Source organism: Periplaneta americana, chromosome 6 (assembly GCF_040183065.1).
Source record: "Periplaneta americana isolate PAMFEO1 chromosome 6, P.americana_PAMFEO1_priV1, whole genome shotgun sequence".
Classification (NCBI taxonomy): domain Eukaryota; kingdom Metazoa; phylum Arthropoda; class Insecta; order Blattodea; family Blattidae; genus Periplaneta; species Periplaneta americana.
The window spans coordinates 129,514,117-129,538,010 of record NC_091122.1 but is presented as its reverse complement, the minus strand read 5'-3'; the positions used below and the strand labels follow the sequence as shown (position 1 = coordinate 129,538,010).

Here is a 23,894-nt window from a genome sequence, read left to right as displayed (position 1 = left end):
GTCTTTGAAAGGGCATGAAGAACCCATTCCTACAGCAGTTTATTTATTTCCATATAACCAGTTGTTTTTTCGTTTCCTTTTTATGTATGTCACCATTATTGACCGCAAGGCACTCACTCATGATACAGTCTTTATTTTTTTTTAAAGTGCCACACCTGAGTTTTTCATAACTGAACTTCAAAAATATATCCCATACACTTCGTTTCTCATTTTCCTTTAACTCAATAACTTTTACTTCATCACTTAATGATAATGCCACATTTTACGCAACTTTTTTTTTTATCACGAAATCACTACATTTGCGCTCTGTCCAGCTATGACAGTATACAGGTGTGAAGCATTGAAAATATTTGAAGGGACTCATCTGCCTAGTCAACAGGGTAATATATATAACCACCAGACTAACACACCCTCGCAGCCTCCAAAAGTTTGTAGAGAAAATTTTTTTTTTTATCTTAGTGACCTAGATATAGTTTACATTAAACCATTGTGTCCAAACTATTATTTCCATTTTGAATAGTAGCAGACAGTTTCTGTTTCTGCATTGAACAGTTTCTGTTTTATTCAGTAAAAATTACACATAATACATACGAATTTCGCAGGAACCAATAAATTATTCAGAAATAAACAGGATTCCGGATTATTCAGGTTTTGATTTGAACAGGTTTCACTTTATAATTGTTTCTTAAATTCTAACGTAATTTTTTTGAATGTAGACTGAATGACAAAAGCTTTCAACCAATTAATAGTAGACATTTCCATATTTATTCTGCATTTAATTTCCTCTCGAGTATTATTTATATTTGTTACTGTTGCTCTAAGGTATTTGAATTTTTCAATCTTTTCAAAGGATAAATTTCCAATTATTATACTTTTATTTTGTAGGGCTAGTATGTTCTGGTCATGAGGCGTAATTATATACTTTTTTTTTTTTTTTTTTTTTTTATAGAGATTTACTTTCAAACCTATCTCATTACTCGCTTTAAGTAAAATTTCCGTGTTTTCCATAATAGTTTGTGGATTTTCTCATAACATATTTATGTCATCCGCTTAAACAAGCAGCTGATGTAATCCATTCATTTCCAAATCATCTCTTGTTTTCCTGGATTTTCCTAATGGCATATTCTAGAACTATTATTATTATTATTATTATTATTATTATTATTATGGTATTGTTAGTGTTCTATTTATAGATTAATTATCATAAAACTTGAATTTTGGCAAACAAATTGTTGCAGCTCCTTGCCAATTGACTCAGACCCACCTGAACACTGAGAACCAACGTGCACTCACTGTTATGGGTGGACTGTTTTATGCTGGAACAATCTCTGCAATTCGAGCACCCGATGTGTATGGAATTACACTCGATGGGGAGAGAGGCAATAGGCCTCATATCTATTCGAGAGAAGAAATCCTTCGGGATGCTGTAAGTTGTATATTGTTGTTAACTTTTATTATTGCTGCTGTGTTATTTTACAGTGGGCCAGAGAAATCTCTCTGCATTGGAGACAGCAGAGTGTATGCTCTAGCAACTGCAGTTATGTTGGCAGTAGCTGGAACTTACCCTAGGAACAAAACGTAAACTGTGTATTACTCACCACAATTATAACAGATGCTGGAAGTGTTTTCCTCGTTCTTGAAAGCACAGTGCAACTCTTTTATACTTATTTTCAACCACGTTCACTAATGTTTCTTGCATATTCGTCTTAAGTTAATGATTGTATTAGGATTATTACCATATACCGCAGATTTTGCAGATTCTCTTTTCGTAATCACATTCTTTTAATTCATGAACCACTGTAATTTTAAGGAGTACAAGAATTGTTGAAGTTCGCTTCTTACAGCCTTATATGCTGTCCACTTAAAGATTCTGGCATCTACTGCCAATTTGCACGTTGATTTTGTAGGACTCCGCAACATTATATCCGAGATTTCGTCAAGTTTTTCTGTCGTTAAAATTGTAGGCCTGCCACTTACTGGTGCATCGAGAACTGATACTGTTCCACGGAATTTATTGATCAAATCACGTACAGTATCGTGATTTGGACATCTGGAATTAGGAAAACGCATACTGTACGAAATTTCTGTTTCACATTTTCTGTAAACTTATCACCTTCGCGAAAAACGTATTCCACCAAAAATGCTCTTTGTTCAATAGAAAGCATTGTCACTAGTAGTCTTTATCCATTACTCACTGACAATTAGATTGCAGTACACCCTGTCTGCCCTTAACTGATACCTTTAACTAAACAACACCCACTTAAAGATGTATGGCCATGACCCGGCCCGACTGATGCTACCAACATAATTCCAGTTGCGAGTACATACACTCTGCTGTCTCCAGTGCGGAAAGACTTTCCTAGCACACTGTAGTACAATCCTGCAATACTGTTCTTCCAAGAAGTAAATTTCTTAATACGGAATTGATAGCCATTAATTTACATTTACAGAGTATGTTGATTTGCTTCTCGTTTTGTGTGTTTACCAATTTTCACAGCTTTCACCGTGAAATTAATTACACTTATTTGTTTTTAGATCATGGAAGTTCGACCAACTAATATAAGTGAGCTGACACCAGGGACAAGATTGTGTGCTTATTGGAGTCAGCAGTACAGGTGCCTTTACCCTGGAACAGTTGCCCAGCCATCATCACCAGACCCGCAACTTGACTTGGAATTTGTCAATGTTGAATTTGATGATGGAGATAGTGGTCGTATCAACTTGGTTGACATTAGACTGTTGCCAACAGATTACCCCATTGTTGGTAAGTTAATTGTTTGAACGTTATAAAACAATATAGGCCAGTACACACCATACCATATAGCGCTATGCTATGCTATGATATTATTGCTAGCAATAAAATATGAACATGCGCACACTAGATGCTATAATAATGCTTCATCAGAGACATTTCCTGCAAGATGACCAAGAGGATGGATTCAGAGGAATTGTTATTGTTTGCATTGGCTATAAAACAGAAGCGGAAGGATTGGATTTATTAAATTAATAATTGTAGGGAGAAACTCGGGGAATTCCATCATTTATATCACGACCTAGAAAATGATGAGGAAAAGTTTCAACGACACTTTCAACAAAATCATTTCCCCACTTCTGTTCTACTTTTGTAGTGCTTCAAATTTCTTTTCATGCACTGTCCCTAAGTTCGTCTATAGTCAGTATGTTTTCATAGATTATTCAAATGAATTTGAATATGCTTACTGTATTGAAACTTGCATGAAAACGATTTAGAAAGATTTGAGTCTCAAGTTCGATTACACCCAAAAAGTGAGGTTGGATTGTATTCAATACAGATTAAGTTGTGGTTCAGAATATTTATTTTAATTATTTAACATCGATTTTCATGGGGCCATGGCAGAAATAGTACTAAATTGAATAACATTATTGGTGTATTAAAAAAGCAAATGAAGTTACATTTTATAATATTATTTAATTAATGACTTTAGAATTATTTATTAGAGTGAAGTTAAGGTCATCAGGCCTTCTCATCGACTTCACTATAAATTAACCTGAAGTACAAAGTAATTCATACAATATAATAAATTATTACATCCAATGAGATCAGCTAATGGTACATGCCACAGATGTTAGTAATAAAATAATATAACATAGTTTACAATTGGAAAACATAGACTACTCATAATGTACGTATAATATACAGCAATACAGAAAAATAACGTACAGAGAGATATTACAAATAAGAATCCTTAAGGAACAATAGAAAGTACTAAATTAATATAGAACACACAGGCATAAGTATTATAAACATGTCTAGTTCCTATCTAATAGCAACTTTCTAATCTTATTCTGAAATGACGTTAGGGTCCGACAGTCTCTGATCTGGTGCGGGAGAGAATTCCAAAGTTGAGGGAGTGCAGCACTAAATGATGAAGAATATGCAGAAGTTCTATGTTGGGAGATTAGAAGTAAAGCTAAATCACTTGCTCTTGGGATTGACAATACAGTGGAACCTGTTCAAGACGGAAGTGATATGGTCCTAATTTTTTTTCCATTGTGGACAGGTTTCCGTATTATTCAGATGTGACATTAAAATGGAATATTTTGTCATTCATATACATGAAAAACAAAATGGCATGCCACAAACTGCAAGAAGTACAAAATATTCCATTTAACACTCATCACATTAAATCAGCTTTCTGTCGCTCATTACGTTGGTGAATCATCTTGACTAAAATCCCATTTTCTGTATAAATATTATCGTAACTCAATCATTAGTCATTAAACAATACTAAAGTTTACTAATCTCATTCTATTTAATGTCTAACACTATACTCTAATACTGTACTGCACATCACTGCACATTATTAATTAATTGGACTAGGAGCCGTCTATTAGAAGCCTTGAATTCTGGTTTATTTAATTTCTTTCCCAGTTCAATAGCTTGCTTTGCAGAATAGATCCAGAAATTGGCTTGTTCTTTAACAGGTCATGAAGAACCCACTCCCACAACAGTTCATTTATTTTCACATAAACAGTTACTTTCTGGTTCGTTTTGTGTCACCAATATTGGCCGCACACCACTCACTCATTAAGATCTCTATTTTTTAAAGTGTCACACCTGAGTTTTCCGCAATTGTACTTCAATATTATTTCACATAGACTTCGTTTCTAATTTTTCCTTTATCTCGATAACTTTTACTTCAGCACTTAATGTTAATGCCACATTTTATGCAACTTTTTTTTTTTTATCTGGAAATAACTACACTTACGCTCTGTTTAGCTACGACAGTATACGCATGTGAAGCATTGAAAATCTTTGAAGGGACTCGTCTGCCTAGTCAACAGGGTAATAAATTTTATGACTGACAGGCCAACACACCATCGTATCCTCTAGAATTTTGCAAAGATAGCTTGTTTTTATCTTAGTGACCTACATATTTCGTATATTCCTTGAAATTACACGCTGTTTCAAGATATAGTTACAAAATATAGTGTGTCCAAAATATTGTTTCCGTTTTGAACAGTAGCAGACAGTTTCTGTTTCCGCATTGGACAGTTTCCGTTTTTTTTCAGGAAAAATTACACATAATACATACAAATTTCGCCGGGACCAATAAATTGTTCCAAAATAGACAAGATTCCGGATTATTCAGGTTCTGATTTGAACAGGTTTCACTGTATTTGGAAGTGTGAAGCAAGGTACTGAGGAATAGTGGAATATAGTATTTTGAATATTAGTGATAGACCATGTAGCTAATGGCACATTGAACATATTAAGAAAATAAAATTGTTGTTAGTGCATTTGGATGTGTTTCCTTTATACAGTTTTCCTTTAAAACATACAGGGAAGAGAGCTTTTACAATTAATTGATTTCTTATGTTAAATCCCTGTGTATAGTAAGCTATGTTACACACAGTATACAATTGATAAGTGTGATTGAAGATTTACCGAGTTTAACACAGTATATAATATTTGGATTTTTGCACTGTTATAGATATAAAAACCATCATCAGCTCAAATTGTAGAGAAGGCAAGTAAATAGGTACCCATCTAATGAATCTGTTGCCAAAACATCATAGTTAAAACATGAATAATGACTAATATAAAATGTTTATTCTTTTCTTTCATGATCTCTTTCTTACAGATTATGATCCAAATCCACTGTTGACATTAGGAAAGCGTAGAAGAAGGAACTCTGGTGCCAGCTGTGAGAGTCACTCGAAAGATCGAAGGGCGAGTGCAGAAGTAGCAGGTTCATCACCAAATAGTAACAATAACAATGTGAAAAATGGAGCAACTACACAAAAACAGGTGTGTGTTCAGTTTTCTAATTAATCCCTTTATTGTTACTGCAACATAGTAGGCAGAGACACAGCAGGTCTACATACAAAACAAGTCATTGAAATTCAAAAGACATATAAAGTGTGACCTACAGATCTGGTTCAATATTTCTCATGTTGTTAATGACATACAGGTTAAAAAATAAACTGAAGCTCGAACAAAAGGTAACATTGGAAACAATCGAAACTATTGACTGTTCCTACTGTCTGTTACGACTGTACACTGATATTGAATATCTCTTGTGTCATGCTCGTAGGATTGGAAATTTTACAAATCTGTACTATTCTCTGTGATAGTTGGTACATGATTGATACTGGAGAGTAATGAACTATATTGTTTTAGACATTTCTACTGTGTGTATTTAGTTCCTTATCGCTAAGTAACCTCTCACTATTTTAACAATTAAATTGCACAGTAACTGTATACAAAATGTGCTAAGTGAAAGTATGATTTCAGCATGAAGGCCGTAAAAAATCAGCTGTTTCTTCTTAGATTCAATAATTACGTCATTAGTTCTTATAGAAATATCCAATATTTCTTATTGTGTATTGTTAATATTGTATATACCACTGCCACCGGGTGCTTGCCCACTTGCAGTGTAAATAAATACATACATACATTCTTTCTGACAATTTGATTAATTCCCTTGCTAGCAGTAAGGAAATAAATCTGATGTATTAGAATTGAAAAACTTTGTGTGATGAGTGTCATTCTGCAAAATTTGTTTGTTTTGCCATCTAAGTTAAGGGGTTAGGTACAGCTTACAGCAGTAACATTTTGGAAATATTCAACATTTTTTCCTCCATTACTGTATCTTGTACAATAATGAAAATTAGTATGTGTAAAACACTGTCCTTCTGCTATATGAAAAAAATATTTTTATGATTTAAAAAAAAAAAATACTTTTTTTTCCCTTCCAAAATTCAGTTCACTGTGCAGTGATGAGGCCTTTCTCACATAACTAAAAAACTATCCAACATTCTATGATGAAATTTTTTGTGTTTATTTATGCATGTCATATCTACAATATGATGCAAGATCACTTCTCTACCTTTGATAGATTTTCTGATAAAAAATAAATTCATGTAAAAAATGATCAAATATCAGTATTTTCTTCTAAGACAAAATAAGAAAAAAAAATATGATGTATTAATGAATGTAGTTGAAAGAGCATGATATTGTAAACATGAGTTTCAGCAATAAAATAAAAGAGAGAGAACATGAAAAAGTTGACAAGTTTATGAGTTATGAGGGAAACGCTTCATCACTGCACAGTAAACTGCCATCATTTTGAATTTTGAAGAAAAAAATTTATAAATAATTTTTTTATATCGTAAAAATATTTTTTTCTTATAGCAGAAGGACAGTGTTTTACACATACCAATTTTCATTATTCTACAAGATACAATAATGGAGGAAAAATTTTTTGAATATTTCCAAAAATTTTACTGCTGTAAGCTGTATCTAACTCCACTGGTGTTCGCAATTATTGTTATTATTGAGCCTCCCCCCCTCCCCCCCCAACCCACACTCACATATGGAGTGTTGACGATTTGTGTTGTGAAAAAGATGGGGGTTGGTAAAAGTGAAAGATGACAAGCCTGAGCCTGAACCAATGCCAAACTTTGCCAAAGCATACACTGCGTTAGAGAAAATTAGTATTTTTTCCTACAAACATACACTTTTGAAAGGAAATAAAGGTGCTGTATTCTTTGAGCCACTAAGTCTTGACTAAAAAAGGGTATTTCATTTTGTAAGTAGGGATGTCAAACTATGTAGGCCAAGTGAAGTAACTACGAGCAAAATAAAATCATGGCGCTTGTATCATGCACTATTTTTTACACAGCCATTCATCTGTGCTGGCATAGAGACAATTCCCCCAACTTCTCTACTGCTCTATTTCTCCACACTGTAATAGTGAAATTTTGTTGAAGCACTTTATTTAAATCGTGAACCATTCTTAATAGTGTTGTGGGATTTAATCAATTAATCGGTCAATTTCTGTTGTATGATTAATCGATCAAAAATATTTAATCAAATAATCGAGTTGATTAAAGTTAATCGGTTGTAGTTGATATTAATTATTATTTTGTTAATACAAACTCATACTAAAAATTCCAACAATATTTCTCTCTCGGAAATTGCTTGCTTAAAAGCACAATAGTACTGTTATTTTCTAACTGTAAACCAGGTAGCTAGAGAAAATCTTTGCACAAACACTTCAGAAAGAGATGGAGATATGAGGACAGTGACCTAGTCTACTTCTATTGAAAGTTGAAACACAATGCAAAATCCTTATTAAGTTTTATGGTTTTCCAAGAAACTTTCCACCATGTTGTCAGCTTATCTTCCTAGCATATGAAATACATACTTTTCTGGGATTCGTTCCCCTCATTCCTTATAAAATAGCCATGTCAACACTGTGTGGAAGTGAGAGCTTAACTATCTTCTTCTTTTTCTAAAATATGGTAATTCGATTACAATAAGGGCCAGTCTTTTGTTTCGACCTCTGTATTTTTGCAGGTGCTTGCAATTTCTGTACTGAGTTTGTATATATGATAGTTGTGTGCTTAGTTTGATAAAGAAAAAAAAAGTCAGTTTTCTGTGGTCTGTGAAAAGTGTAAACTCCATTATGTCATATGAGAATTTGAGAGGTAAACTCGGTGAAACGTTTGGATTTAAATTTAATGATCGTGGAGAAGTGCTTGACAGAAATAATATAACAATACAATATATACAGATATACAACATTTAATATTTACGCTTATTACCGAACACAAGTTAAATTTAACAATGATTCTGTGTTACAGTGTATTAAAACATTTTTTCAACTCGGTCAAAACTCGATTAATCGATTAAATTCAAATAGTTAATCGATTAAATATTTTGATCGATTGACAGCACTAATTCTTAACCAAAAACAGTAGTTTTCAAAAGTAGGCCTGGCATTGTTTGAACCACTTCATTGATTGGTTGTGATTGCTGCCATGTGACATCTAGTGGGAAATAATTGACAATCAGCCCAAAAGTTGAAAGAAAGTCAGTATTAAAAATACTTTTCACACTAGTATTAAAAATGCTTCTCACATGCTGCCATACAGTTATCAATTTTTAACACGCTCACCTAGTGTTATAAGATTTACTTCTAGCAATGACTGCCTGAAAAACTATGTTTATCAAATATCTTTATAGGTGCCTCAAACAAAAGAAACTCCAGAGATCCCTGATGGAAATGCTACAGAAAGCACTGAAAAGAAACAACAGTTATCAGCAAGTTCCACCTCTAAAGCAAGTTCATCAGTCAAAAACAGCAACAGCAGCAGCAGCAGCAGCCAGGTGTCTAGTGTAACAGTACCAGCCAGTACTGTGAAAACAAGTGCCATCAATTCTACGACTGAGACTCTTAAAGTCCCGACAGATGTAGACGTGACTGGAAAGACTGAGGTGATTAAGGTCTTTTTCCTCTTAACAAAGGTCCTATTTTCTTGAAGTTTCAAATGAAATTATTTTTATTGGCACAGTATTTTGACACCACATTTAGATGTATGTATGTATTTATTCACACTGCAATGGGTATATACCCGGTGGCAGTGGTAACTAATTACACTCAATAATGACAATAATAAACTTATTAATTAAAAATACAATTAATGATAATACTAATAATTAATACTACTAATAATAATAATAATAATAATAACAACAACAACAACAGGGAATATAATAAATTAAATGAAACGATCACTTAAAATAACATTTGAAATATTCTAATTTGTATCTTAAAACTAAGATCGAACTAAAACCCACGAGTATATGTTCATATCTGCACAAGTACCTTTCAACATTACACTCATTTCGCTGTCAACTCACTCACTGCACTGGAACTACGACACATTTCACTGATTCTATCCTGATTTCACTAACACTTCAAAAACATTTCACTGTTCAAATACTTTGCACTGCCACTATAACCTATACAGCTTCACTGACAGGAACACGTTTCACTTACACAGCACACTTCACTGACACGACATACTTCTTCACTGATACAACACACTTCACTGACACAACATAATTCTTCACTGATACAACACTTCAATAACAACATATCATTTACACCCTTTAAGTACTGTGTATAATTACCGTCTATTAGTAAGGTCCTTAAGCCTATTTTTAAATACATTCTTGGTTCTTGGTAAAGCCTTTAGTAAGTCTGCAGGTAAAGCATTCCAGTCTCTGATGCCAAATCATGTGTATGGTGTACTATAGTGGTGCCCATACTAGAATGACTCTGTCATTTCTCTGTGGTATTGTCAGTGTGTGTAACATATGACTAGGAAATTTTATACTGTCTAGTCTTATGTCTCATATTGTTGTTGTTGTTGTTCTTCTTCTTCTCCTTCTCCTTCTCCTCCTCCTCCTCCTCCTCCTCCTCCTCTTCCTCCTCCTCCTCCTCCTCCTCTAATGGCCGCAATTTGGGATCATTTAATCCATTTTGCTTCTTGCTTCCCAGTAAAGTTGAGAGAAGTTTTTATTTTGTTGTGCTTCCTTGTTCAGTGCAGTGCATGGGAATAGGTGTTCTCTTTCCATAGATGAACCTGGTAAGTTGCATAAGGATTCCAATTTTGCAGAGATGTGCTGCAAGGGAGTCATGATCGGTGTTCATTCTGAAGGCTGTAACAGCTTCTTGACTTGGTTTTATGTTTGCCAAAGTCTGTTGATATCTGCCCATTTTTTTCCCTTATGATTATTGATCAATTTTATGGATTTTTCAACATTTTTCTTGCTGCTAGTGATACTGCTGTACTACTACTATTACTCCACTACTAAAGATAAAGTTATCCCTATTATAGGTCATGGAAGCCCACAGGGTAGCAGAAGGTTAAGGCTCCCACTTTTTCTAGACAGTTAGTATTAGTGGCAATAGTCCCCAAGAAAATAGCCCTGGTATTTATTTCTGTTTGAGGCTGAGTGAACTCCAGATCATAGTGCAGTCAGGAAGGTTACATCAATGGAGAAAATCCATAACCACATGCAACATTCCAGCTTACAGTGAAACATGTTAACCATGATGCTACCGCTCACCTCACTGTAATAATATTAATAATAATAGAAGAATATTCTGCATGTATCGTGGATAAACTCTATGGATTTCTATTTATCATAGAGGATGCTTTGGTCATTACCACTTCACCATTTGATTCCTCTCTTTCCTCGTTACTGCCGCTACTATCTCTTCTGTCACACTTTTGTGTTTTTATGCTTCTTCAAAAACATGTCAAGTGTGATCAACGAGGTTATTTCATTTTTGTGGTGTTATATTTTTGACAGTTTCGTGAGGTAATATAAATGTTTTGTTTTTGTGAGCTGTGTATCCTTTAATTTTTAACTTTATACCAAACAAACTTTATATTATTGAAATAATTGCAATTACAAGGCATAAGATGGAGTACTTTGTTCCCATATTTATTTCCTATTCCATCAAGTTCATAAGTAACAAATTTTGAGTTGTGTTTTTTAACAGTTTTAAAAAGTTGGAATTTTTTTCTTGGATCAGAATTTGTAATTTTGTTATTTTCTTCATTTTCACCCTCTCCCTCCCCCCAAATTGAAGTCTAGTCTTGTTAGTACTGTGTACAAGCTGGTTGTTTCTTGTAGAGAGGTAGACATTTTGCCATGTAGTATTTTTCTTTTGTATATATATATATATATATATATATATATATATATATATATATAATTAAAATATTCAAAAAACAATGCACAGAATTCTTTTGCATACATCTAGCTCAGAGTAAACTATACTAGTTTCCACCTTATGAGGGGACTAAATAGGAAATGACATCATGTTGGTGTCAGTATAGTTTTGGTTGCTACATAGTCGTGGTATGAGTTCAGATTCAATTAAGCACTTTATAATTTTCACCAGAATATTTAAAGTATGCATATGACGAAGTATTTGAAATGCTTACGATTTATACTTTTACACTTGCAATAACAGCTGCAATGATACAACAGACGAAAACAACTACATGTAACGCACATGGCCTAGCATAATACGTTTGGCATTGTATTGCCAGTTTGTCGCTAGCAGACGAATTTTTGCATTATAAACTCTAGTGAAAAATTACGTTCTAACTCCACGTGACAATGCTGTACAAGCTACCCCTCTTGCCCGCACTCACCCCTTGCCTATTTTTTTAGTAGGTTATTTTATGACGCTGTATTAACTAACATCTTAGGTTATTTAGCGTCTGAATGAGATAAAGGTGATAATGCTGGTGAAATGAGTCTGGAGTCCAGCACCGATAGTTACCCAGCATTTGCTCATATTGGGTTGAGGGAAAATCCCGGAAAAAACCTCAACAGGTAACTTGCCCCAACCAGGATTCGAACCCGGGTCATCTGGTTTCGCGGCCAGACGCGCTAACCATTACTCCACAGGTGTGAACCCCTTGCCTATAGAGCTACTTCCGTTTCGTTGCTTTAAAACATGGAAACTAGTATAAAAGCACGTGCTTTTGTTCTGTAGAAATTAGACAAAGCTGGGAGGTAGCCATCACAAAATGTAGTAAATGGGTGGGCAAATCAAATTCTGAATAGTCGATCTCTTGCTGACAGCACTTACGAAATTATCTGTCGTGTAAAATATAGAAGCACTAATGAGTGCTTGTGGTGTGTTTCAGATGAGTGATCGCAGTAGTAGCAGTAGTAGTGGTCGTGAGAGAAAACGACTGAAGAAGAGAAGGCGAGAGAAGCTGAAGCGCCTGCTGGCTTCTGCAACAGGTGAGGGTGGACTTGCAATAGGACTGAAGAAGCATCGTAAGAAGCACAGATGTAGTGGTGGGGAAGAACACTGCAGACATAAGAGACATCACAAGCGGCATCGGAAACACCGTCACAGAAATCACAACAGCAGTCGCAACAAAGATTCCAGCAGTGGTTCATCTTCTGCTGAGTCAGGTTCCAGGCCAGGTACACGCCTGCAAAAGTACTTTGTTGGTGTCTGGTGTCAAGTCACTTTCACTGGGGAATGGGTTAGGTTGGAGTAGGATGATGTAGTTTAACCCTTTGCAGTACAGTGGGAATGATGAGGATCGACAGTACAGTAAAACTCTGTTATTATGCAGATGTGGGATGTAACATTATGAATCAAGTTACAGGCAGCAGCGTGACCGGATGTACCGGTTTTACCAGCACAGTACCAATTTTGGATGCCTTGTCTCACTGTCCCGAAAAATTTTCTCGGCATGCAAAAATATCCCAGTTTTTTAAATTGATCACTTGCTCGTTATAAGAGTACAGTAAAATCCCTCGTATCTGGCACCCAAATAACCGGCAATACCAAAACAACGGCACTTTTGGCTAGACAAAAAAAAAAAAAAGTCATTCATACGAAAGGGAAGAATCTGACGAAGATGTGAGTGATTTTCGTGGATCGTACATGCCACACATTGTTTACTCTTTATATTATTCACGCTTGAAAACATAGACAGAAAACCCCATTATGTCACTGGAGTAGATTGGGTAACACATCGGTAAACTGTCACTTGGGCCTTGCAAACAATGCACAGAGACGATATCTTTAAATTTACCAAGGGGTGTTGGACGAGTCTAAATAGGAAAGTGTGAAATTCTCTGTTCCTACATTGCGTAAACGTTTCATTTAAGTGATAGATACTATATATAAACAAGAAGACATAAGAGATATGTTAAAGAGGTTCAAATCATCAAGTGCTACTTCATCTTCATAGTTGCAACATTGGCTACACTGCTCTTCATGCCACATGGCCACTATTTAAAATTGTCATAATGTTACGAAAACGTTTAGCATTTTTTACGCTATTATGTATTACAATAATTATGAACTGATGAATGTACATTACCGTATTCAGTACTAAAAATAAATATTCTACATATTTAAAAACTTTATTTTTAAATATCTATATGAAAATTACTAAATTTCAACATGGAAAAAAATGTTTGTGCAATACAGTATGTCTTTACATAACCTATAAACGTATTTTCAAATTATCTGGCAAAATCAGTTATCTGGCACTGGCTTTGTCCCACAGTTGCCGGATACGAGGAATTCTACTGTAGTTAGATTTGCACCGAATTTACACTTACACTAACCTTCTCCGAAAAGTCAGCGCCTTTTTGATTAGTAAGACCAAGACTGAGTTAAAATAATCACATTTCAACGTAAATAAATTGGGTGTCCTATTTCCGGCAATCATAATGATGAAATTTAACTAATGAAGTTTGCGAACACACAGTTCCGGGTTTGGCCATTTGGTGATTTGTTTTGGTAGCATGTGCTTCTTATTCACAGTATATTTGTGAGCATAATAACTGGGAATTTTCATTAAAATGCCAAAATGAAAGTATTCACTGAATGATAAACTTCAACAAGATTTTTCTCATATTTAAAAATTAAACTTGAAAGACAAAGAAAATACTGTGTAACTCGATATTCTCAATATCACGTGGTGGGAGAGTAGACATCAATGACTACATTGAAAAAAAGCTTGAAAACTCAACTGTATGATCATCGTCTAATAAAATGACATTCTTTCTCAAGCTAACGGGCACGGGAAAAGAAGAATTAAAATTTGTAGCTGATGAAGGCACTTTTACTTATAACACCATCAAACATAACAGCAGTTTTCATTTGTCACACTGCACTTCTTCCATTCTTAGGAAGTTTTTAATAGAAACAGCTTTACTTGCGGTCATACTAAATATGAGAAGATATTATTGAATGAAAGCCATTGTAAAGGAACTAGAAGCTGTTAGGTTCATTTATGTGATGATCGATTCTGCCAGTCATAATTGTTCCTGTCCTTGTGAGGTATTTTTTCCTAACATAAGAATTGAATTAAGGATAATTTAATTTAGTTTGTACGACAAATTTCTTTACAAATTTAGCTTTACATAAGGCTTTCTCGTTGTTATTTTCAAAATGTAGTGGCCCTAATCTGCGGTATTTCAAAAAAGAAAAGTTCATGAATAAGTAATCTAACTTTTCTCATACTGGTATGAGAGTATGAGATGTCAGTTAAATACGTGACATAGTTTTCTTTCCATACTTTTGATTTTATCAGCAGAAATCATTGGCAAAAAAAAAATCATCAAATCACTTGTTGATATTTCTAATAATTGCTGTACTTTCTTCTGGACCAAAGTACTGTGGATTTAAATCTGGCAAAAAGCAATGAATTTTTATGAAGAAAAAAAAATTCGAATTGCACCTTCTATTGGATGAGGAAGCAAAACCAGTAGCCCTTTGTAGTTGATTTACTTGATGGGGAAGATCCCTTCTTGAATAAATAAGGCCTGACATTTCTCCATTATCAATTCTTGTAAAAGATATGTTGTATTTTAATGCCTGGCATTTGACAGTGAAGCCATTACCACTCTTACTATCCAGTATCTCGTTCTTGTTGATCTTAAAGTTAGAGCTTCACAAGTTTGGAGGTGATTTTCTGTCACTTCCTCTTCTTTGCCACATAGTGGACAGTTTGGACTGATTGGTAATAGATTCCACCAGTGATGATAATTGTGGTTGAAAAGGAATGAGATGGATAACAAAAGCCACCAATATACAAGTACAAGATGTAACAATTGAAAAATGGGTATTAATTAAACCAAGACAAGTTGAGAAGAGCCAGTGACTGTTATTCACATCAGAGGTCAACCAGTGAACGAATTTTCGAACCCCACAAAAAATAGAAATGGAAAATAATAATGGCTGATGTGAGAGGAAATGTTTCAACTCAAAATTGGAATTACAACAAAAAAAATACACAAGGACATGGAAAGCAAAGTTTATAAAATTATCAAATTAAAAAGGAACGTTTTTTAAATGAGCAAAAGCCATATTCTGACAATTACACTCTCAGTGATTGCATAGCACAGCCCTAAAGGGAATCAATAATGACTCACCATACTCGTACATAATATCCAATGAAGTGGGACAAAGTATCAAGTAGGAACACTTCTTAACTTGCCAAAAACTAAGCTAAAAAAAATCAGTTACAGTGGAATTCTTGGATTATAGTGGGAAAAAAATTGAAGAAAGAAGCTAAACATCATTGGACAGCAACTTCACATAGATTTTCTTTCATTTTATTATTCCAACATCCCTTGTTATTACATTATCATCGATTCATTGATAGTATAAAAGTGCTTTTCAATAAAAGAAAAAAAATCTGCACTGTATCAATGAGGGATATACCAGCACTTAGAATGTGTCACCCAGTTTCAGGAATGAAACTATAGCTGTGTTGGTTTGAATGTTTTATTTTTGTTTCGGTTTACAATGGAGAGTATGGTCAATGATAAGAGAAGTGATTAATGAAGGGCATGCAATATCAATATATTTTCTCTTCATATGAAGCAACATTGCAAAATTAGTCCCAGCTCACAACAAATTTTTTTTCACATGAAGTGTATTGTACATGCCTGTTATCATTTAATATTGCAGAACTCGCGATTACAAATCATACCAGTCTGTAGATCCTCTCGATGCAGAGATATTACTGAGAGAGGATGCATAACATAGCTCATTTTATATGCAACTTTGGTGGCCTCACGCCTCTAGCGAGGGGAAGTGGCATCATTGAGCGTGGTCATATAAATTTCGTTGGTTAATGGCCTAACTACTAAAAACATTAGACTTCGGCTGTGACTTATATTGTTGTTACAGTAACCATTTGAAATTCTGTCATTTCTTTCACCATGGATCCTGGAACGAGTGCCCATACTTAGTGCAGGGAAATTTGTATTCAACATCAATAATTTTATGGGTGTAAACAGATTTTGTTATGGGATGTACAGGAATTGGTCACAATGTCAGAAGTGTTAATGTCTTTCTAAAAAAGCATATGCAGGGTCATATTATTTACGTAAAAGAACCAGTTACATAGGTCGTTGATGTCACAGGAAGTAACACATGCAAGCAAAAAGAAATGTTGAGAGTGAAAGACTTCTGTGTACCACTGCATAGCGATGTCCGATACAACAGTGTTTTACTGTATTACTACGAAATGTATGAGGCTGGAGTGATAGCTTTGATTCATATTTTCATGTACAGAATGTACAATAATAGCCAGTTAACAAAATATTAAAGGAAATGTATGTATTTTAATGTAATTTGATAGTGGAACACAGTGTTTGAGTAGATTTTACTACAAAGGGTTAAACTTTAGTTAGTAGTTTCAATTTTTAGTTTATTATCGTTATTTTATGATTCACAAGAAAAACATTTTGTTCAGATATTCCATTTTTAAGTACTGAACACATTCTTGATTAAAATCGTCAAATTTTCCAATTCCCAATACTTATTTTCCCAGTTTTAAGCACAAACTAGTAGCTGCTTTTTAAGTTCCTTAGAATTTTGATATTATTGCTGTCTTGTTTTTCTTAGTTACTCTTTTATTAAAGTATGTTGTTATGATTGGAATAGCTTGTACTTGCATGAAGTAAACGTAATTATATCAAAGTGCATGTGTGAGAGAGTTAGATTTCCAAGTTGTGAAGTTTTGAGATAATGAGTAATTTGGATCCTGACATATGAACTATTTTTCAGATATTTATTTTATAATTAAATAATTTATACACATACGTACAGAATGTTGCAAAACAGTGTAGAACGAAAAAGTCTCTGAAAATTGAAACCAGTTTGTTTCCAGCAACTCTCTTACTGTTTGGCCTTGGCAGTATCAGAAATCAAAACCTCTGATTTGAAATTGTAATATATTTAGTATATAAATCATAACGGTGTATACAAAATAATTTCTTCAGTGTCCAAACTATAGTGTATATTACTTTGTGCCAAGAGAAAATAATAATGATGGTGTCCATTCATGCTACGTTACTATTATGAATAAAATGTAAAATGGCTTCTACATTGCCTTGCAAAAGTCGTAGTTTGTTTCTTTAGCTGGAGTTACTGGTATTTTGGAAACCTTGACTCACTACTGGATGACTTATTTGTTGAAATGTTCGTTTATTATGTCAGTTTGTGTAACAGTTTTCTCAATCGAACTTTATTAAGAATAAAGAAGTGTTTAACGGACATAATTTTGAGATACCATGACATAAAAATGGTAGGGATATAATATAGGATCCACAATAAGTCTAAAATATCTTGTAATTTTTGTGAAAATGCTTTATTTCAGTCTTATGATTGCAAAGAAATAGAAACAATAACAACTGAAAGTAATTTCTACAGTAATAAGTAATGCAGTGTTCATAATATAATTTCAAAGCGATGTGAGCTGTTAGAGGTGGTCTCGTAACTTCAGTGGTCTTGTTGCAACAAGAAATGACTGGAGGGTAGAAATGTACTTACTTACTTACAAATGGCTTTTAAGGAACCCAGAGGTTCATTGTCGCCCTCACATAAGCTCGCTATTGGTCCCTATTCTGTGCAAGATTAATCCAGTCTCTGTCATATCCTACCTTCCTCAAATCCATTTTAATATTATCCTCCCATCTACGTCTTGGCCTCCCCAAAGGTCTTTTTCCCTCCGGCCACCCAACTAACACTCTATAAGCATTTCTGGATTCGCCCATACGTGCTACATGCCCTGCCCATCTCAAACGTCTGGATTTAATGTTCCTAATTATGTCAGGCGAAGAATACAAAGTTTGCAGTTCTGCGCTGTGTAACTTTCTCCATTCTCCTGTAACTTCATCCCTCTTAGCTCCAAATATTTTCCTAAGAACCTTATTCTTAAACACTCTTAATCTCTGTTCCTCTCTCGAAGTGGGAGTCCAAGTTTCATAACCATACAGAACAACCGGTAATATAACTGTTTTATAAATTCTAACTTTCAGTTTTTTTGACAGAAGATTATATGGCAAAAGTTTCTCAACCAAATAATGACAGGCATTTCCCATATTTATTCTGTGTTTAATTTCCTCCCGAGTGTCATTTATATTTGTTACTGTTGCTCCAAGATATCTGAATTTCTCCACTTCTTCAAAGGATAAATCTCTAATTTTTATATTTCGAGTTCGTAAAATATTCTGGGCACGAGACATAATCATATACTTTGTCTTTTCGGAATTTACTTCCAAACCTATCGCTTTACTTGCTTCAAGTAAAATTTCCGTGTTTTCCTTAATCGTTCGTGGATTTTCTCCTAACATATTCACATCATCTGCATAGACAAGAAGCTGATGTAACCAGATAGAAATATAGGATGTTCAATTCCAGTGATCTTGCTGGTTCAACCAACTGGTTCTTGTTGATCTGTACAAACTGTGAGCTGACTCACGTAGTAAAAGGAACAGTTGGTATTATTTATTACCGTTTCTTTTTGCTGTAACTCTGATGCAGTGACGGCTCGTGATAAAATATTATGTGTTCACAATTTTGTGTTCCAAAATCGAAGAGAATTTGAAACCGTACATTTTAGCCTAATATGAAATGTCATGATTCCAATGTTTCACTGTCGAAAAAACCGTATATAACTTCGAAACCACATATAATAATAATAATAATAATAATAATAATAATAATAATAATAATAATAATAATGATGATGATGATGATGATGATGATGAAACCTAGTCTTTTGATTTCCAATTTTTCCTGGAAAGCCAGTTTACCCAGTTCTTTACTCTTCAAAATTACTTGAACAGAGTTCATTGTTTACGTCTGTTAAAAATTAATACATAAAACAATTTACAAAAGCGTGTGTTCAGTAATATACTGTATTTTGATTCACAACACACTGATACACTATAGCCTATACTAGTACTGTAATCCCATTCGCATAAATTGATTACTATAAATACATGCCAGTAAATATTATTCTTAAATAATATACACTACCATACAGATATTTAAATTCATACCACCACATTCAGCCAGCACGTCTTTGAAAGCCAAACTATGCTATATGTCGACATTGAAGTATAGTAATTCACAAACTACACTCTCGTAGCAGCACTGTACACACATCCACATAAAGTAAACGTTCCGACAGCGAGATGCTGACACCTGCAGGCTAAAATACAGACTTATTAAATTTTATCCTCGAGATATAGCACGTAAACGATAGGCATCGATGCACCTGACATCTGTAGGATAGATTCACTGTTCACTTAATGCTTTGTGCTCTTGACGAGTCATAAGCGGCCAGCGAAAGACAATTTTCTCCCGCGCATGCGTGAAATTTCTGTAACCTTCTTGAAAAGAGCATGGCTTGTACGTGAACGGATGTTGCCAAGTTTACATAAGAAGTTTATGCAAGATGCGGGAAGTTTAAAATATTTGATCCTGATATTATACATACCCACTATGCCAATACGGTACCGGTATTAAATAATAAAACTAGTCATGCATTAATGGAAACAAGGTGTTCACGTGCTTTTGTGCTCTTATTGACGCACCGCTCTGATGTAAGAAAATCACAGAATTTCCTTCACCTTCCAATGCCAAAGATGGACATTGTCATTGCTCAGATAAAAGTAACTGCATAATGAATAATACAAATGGAAAGAAGAAGACTAAAGTTAAAATAGATGCTTCCTGAAATGCAGTTATCTTATGACCAGTGTTCTTTAAATATTGATTGCACAGAGGATAGTATGGAGCTGTAAAAATTCTAGTTTATGGAGACGAAAGGCGAGACAGTTCTCAGAAAAAGTGTCATAGGATATTTTATGCTCGACCATGCCGAAATGTAGTAATTATACACCTGGTAGCAGCCCTTTAATGGACCTCATTAAAGTACACCTATTCATTAAAGTTCAGGTGTTCCACCAATCAGAAAACACCATTGTAGCAATATGAAAGCACAAGTATCGATTATTCTCGGATATGCAATCGAAAGACAACTAGCGAAACGTCACGGAGGCTGGAAATCCAATACTGTCGCAGAAGGTTATGTTCTGTTACTATAATAATTAGCGTTAATTGTAAATAATATTCAAATAAATTCAATTTGTCATCTCGTTTTTCAATGTCTAAATGAATTTCAAGGTTATATCAAGATTAATGTTTATTTTACTCTCTAGATTATATCATGGTCAATGACATTTCTTTCTCGGAAAAAATCAATACTTTCGCGTCTGTGCACATCTCACAATTTACGAGATATTGCACAAGGTCAGTTCCGCTCCCCAGTCAGATAAGAATAACATGAATACTTATGAATAATTTAAAGTTAGAAATATGGTCGAGCATAAAAAGTCGTATGAAACTTGCCTATAATGGTAATTAAGACGCTTGTATGAAAATTATGAAACTCGCTTGTGCTCGTTTCATAAACATACTCGCGTCTTAATTACTGCCATTATAGACTCGTTGCATAATGTAGCCTATTAGTCTTATTTTGAACTCTACATTACACCCGTAAAATTGTATACTTGTAAAATATCTGTATAATGCAGTGCAACTGTCGAAATTTCTATTCCATATAAATATAAATCATTAAATTAAATTAATATACTGTATGTATTTCAATTTAGATTACAATAACTGAATTTATTTGTATTAATACTTTTGAAAAAATGAAATATGTTGAAATAATATCAATATTAATCAGTTCCTGCTTGTGCTTGTGTAATATGAGTGACTCATCTTGGTTTTAGGTCATCCAGAAGGTGATGTTCTGTCGAGACTGTCCCCTGTTCTTGAACAACTGGATATCTTGGAAATCCAACAAACAGCAATAAGGCAACTGGCCACTGAACAGGAAGTAGCTGCTGCTACAGTAACCACTGCTATCACTACAACCACTGTGCCTGCTGCTGCTGCAGCTGCAACTAAGACAAGTGCAGTTCAATCAACAGCAACTACCGATGTTGAAGAATCTGAGAGTGAAGCTGAGCAAGAGGAAGAAGAAGAAGAAGCTGACAAGACACCAGAACTACCAAAATCAACAGGCAGCAGTACAGACACCAAGAAGTCTAAAGTAAGTTTTCGTGTTTGAGTGTGACATAAGAGTCGGTTAGAGGCATAACTAGGGGCCGGATTTTAATGACCTAAAAATTTACTTAAAATGATCATTAAAATGCCCTTAAACCAGGGGCGGCTGGTCCTTATGTGCTCATGTGCTACAGCACATAATAAAAGTAAGAGAGAAAAATATGTTTTTGTTTTAAAAACCTCAAAAATATTTGTTTAATTTAAGTAGTTACAGTATGTACTGTACAGATTATATAATGAGCCGGACATTGTTAAATTCATAAAAATAAGAAGATTGGATTGGGCCGGGCATGTTGTGAGAATGCAAGATGATAGAGTTGCGAAGAGAGTTTTTAAATTTATTCCGATGGAAAGAAGGAAAGTTGGGAGACCGAGATTGAGATGGGAAGACTGTGTGATTGATGACATCAAGACTTTGGGTGTTAGAAATTGGAGAAGTTTGGCATTGGATAGGGAGGAATGGCGAAAACTTCTGAAGAAGGACATGGCCATGAAGGGCTGTCGTGCCATTGATGATGATGATGATGATAGTATGTTTCCATTCTATATTGTTAAAGCATTTGAATCATCCGCCTTGACAAGTTTCATCATTCATCCTCCACAGTAGTGCGAGATGTGCTAAGCACAGGAAAGATGTTGACATGGAGAAATGTGCGTGCTTCAGTTACCCTTTTCATTTCCCCGCAAGCACTGAAAACCTCTTCAAACTGCTGTCCCTTCTGTGCTCACCAAATAGTAGCCAGAACAGAATAGCCAACTTATGTATTTAGTAGGCCTTACCTAAAACTTCCAATTATTAAAAATGTATTTAAATACGAAACATTAATTTTTTCTATTAGAAATGTAGTTTTTAGTCATCGTTTTCAATTCTTCTAGTTCATAAAATTAGATATATATCCAAGTCGATGGCATTTAAGTGTGCTTAAATGCGACAGACTCATGTCAGTAGATTTATTGGCATGTAAAAGAACTCCTGCGGGACAAAATTCCGGCACACCGCGACGCTGATATAACCTAGGCAGTTGCGAGCGTCATTAAATAAAACATAACACTTTTCAATACTAAGGTGATAGACAAGTTCGCCAACAGGAAGGAGAATGGACTTCAATTTTAGTTATTAGGATGAATGCTATTATTATTATTATTATTATTATTATTATTATTATTATTATTAATATTATTATTATTATTATTATTATTATTATTATTATTATTGTTGTTGTAGCACAGACGTTTAAAAAGTCATGAGCCGCCACTGCCTTAAACTAATGGAAAAATGGCATATTATTAAAAGAAAATGACATTTAAATACTATTCACTGTACTCGCACCACAACTTCTTAAAAATTAGTCACCTTGTTTCAATGACTGTCCTGCAAATCTCAGAGGGAGGAGGCAACTTTCTGGAATTTGGCTAAGATAAAGGAAAAGGACATGCAACAAAATGAAGGTTTTAAGGGTAAACAATGTGTTTCAATCAGGGGTGGTCCATGTCAGTGCCTTCATTCTCCCTCTCCTCCTCCTTCCACGCTTCACTTTTGTTACCAGATCTTCCAGATGAGGGAGTATGAATGACAAAACAAATTGTGGGCGCAGTATGCATTCTTGCAATCTTTGTGTTAAAAATACTGTCTACTACAGTAGAAATTCCTTCCGAACCATGTTGAGGACACACTGTCCTGTCCAGGACATGGTGAAAGTTTCACCCCTTCCAAACATAAATTCTAAAGACACCCTCGTACCAACAAAAGAACAGTAGTGATCAGAGTCCTCACTTAAACTAAGCTGTTGTAAAGCATTTTATATTACTTCCGTTGTGTGAAGTGAAGCCTTCACTGTTATTCACTTATTCAGTAGGTAATTACTACTGACCTATTTAGTTAGAAAATGATTTAACAGACCTATCGGAAAAGAAGAAAGTAAAATGCATTCCAAATGATCTAAAAGTTCTTCAAATTATTAAAAAATGACCAAAAGATGCCGAAAAAAAAATATAAAAATGACCTATTAATTCAAAAACGTAAAAAAATGCAATATAAGAAATTACTTTTTTACGTTGATATTAACATAGAAAGGATTTCAATATTAATAGGCATCGTCCTAATGTGAAAAATAAGATGATGAC

At 34.4% G+C, this 23,894-nt stretch overlaps 1 protein-coding gene across 1 annotated transcript in view; it reads left to right on the top strand.

Annotated features, from left to right (window-relative positions):
- wge (winged eye) overlaps positions 1–23,894 on the top strand; it is a 705,384-nt gene that overhangs the window by 671,106 nt on the left and 10,384 nt on the right. Inside the window, exons 20-25 of the mRNA XM_069828951.1 lie at positions 1,239–1,426; positions 2,536–2,764; positions 5,625–5,791; positions 9,014–9,265; positions 12,508–12,796; positions 21,434–21,756. Coding sequence (XP_069685052.1) covers positions 1,239–1,426; positions 2,536–2,764; positions 5,625–5,791; positions 9,014–9,265; positions 12,508–12,796; positions 21,434–21,756 — 1,448 coding nt within the window. The remainder of the gene's footprint in view (positions 1–1,238; positions 1,427–2,535; positions 2,765–5,624; positions 5,792–9,013; positions 9,266–12,507; positions 12,797–21,433; positions 21,757–23,894) is intronic.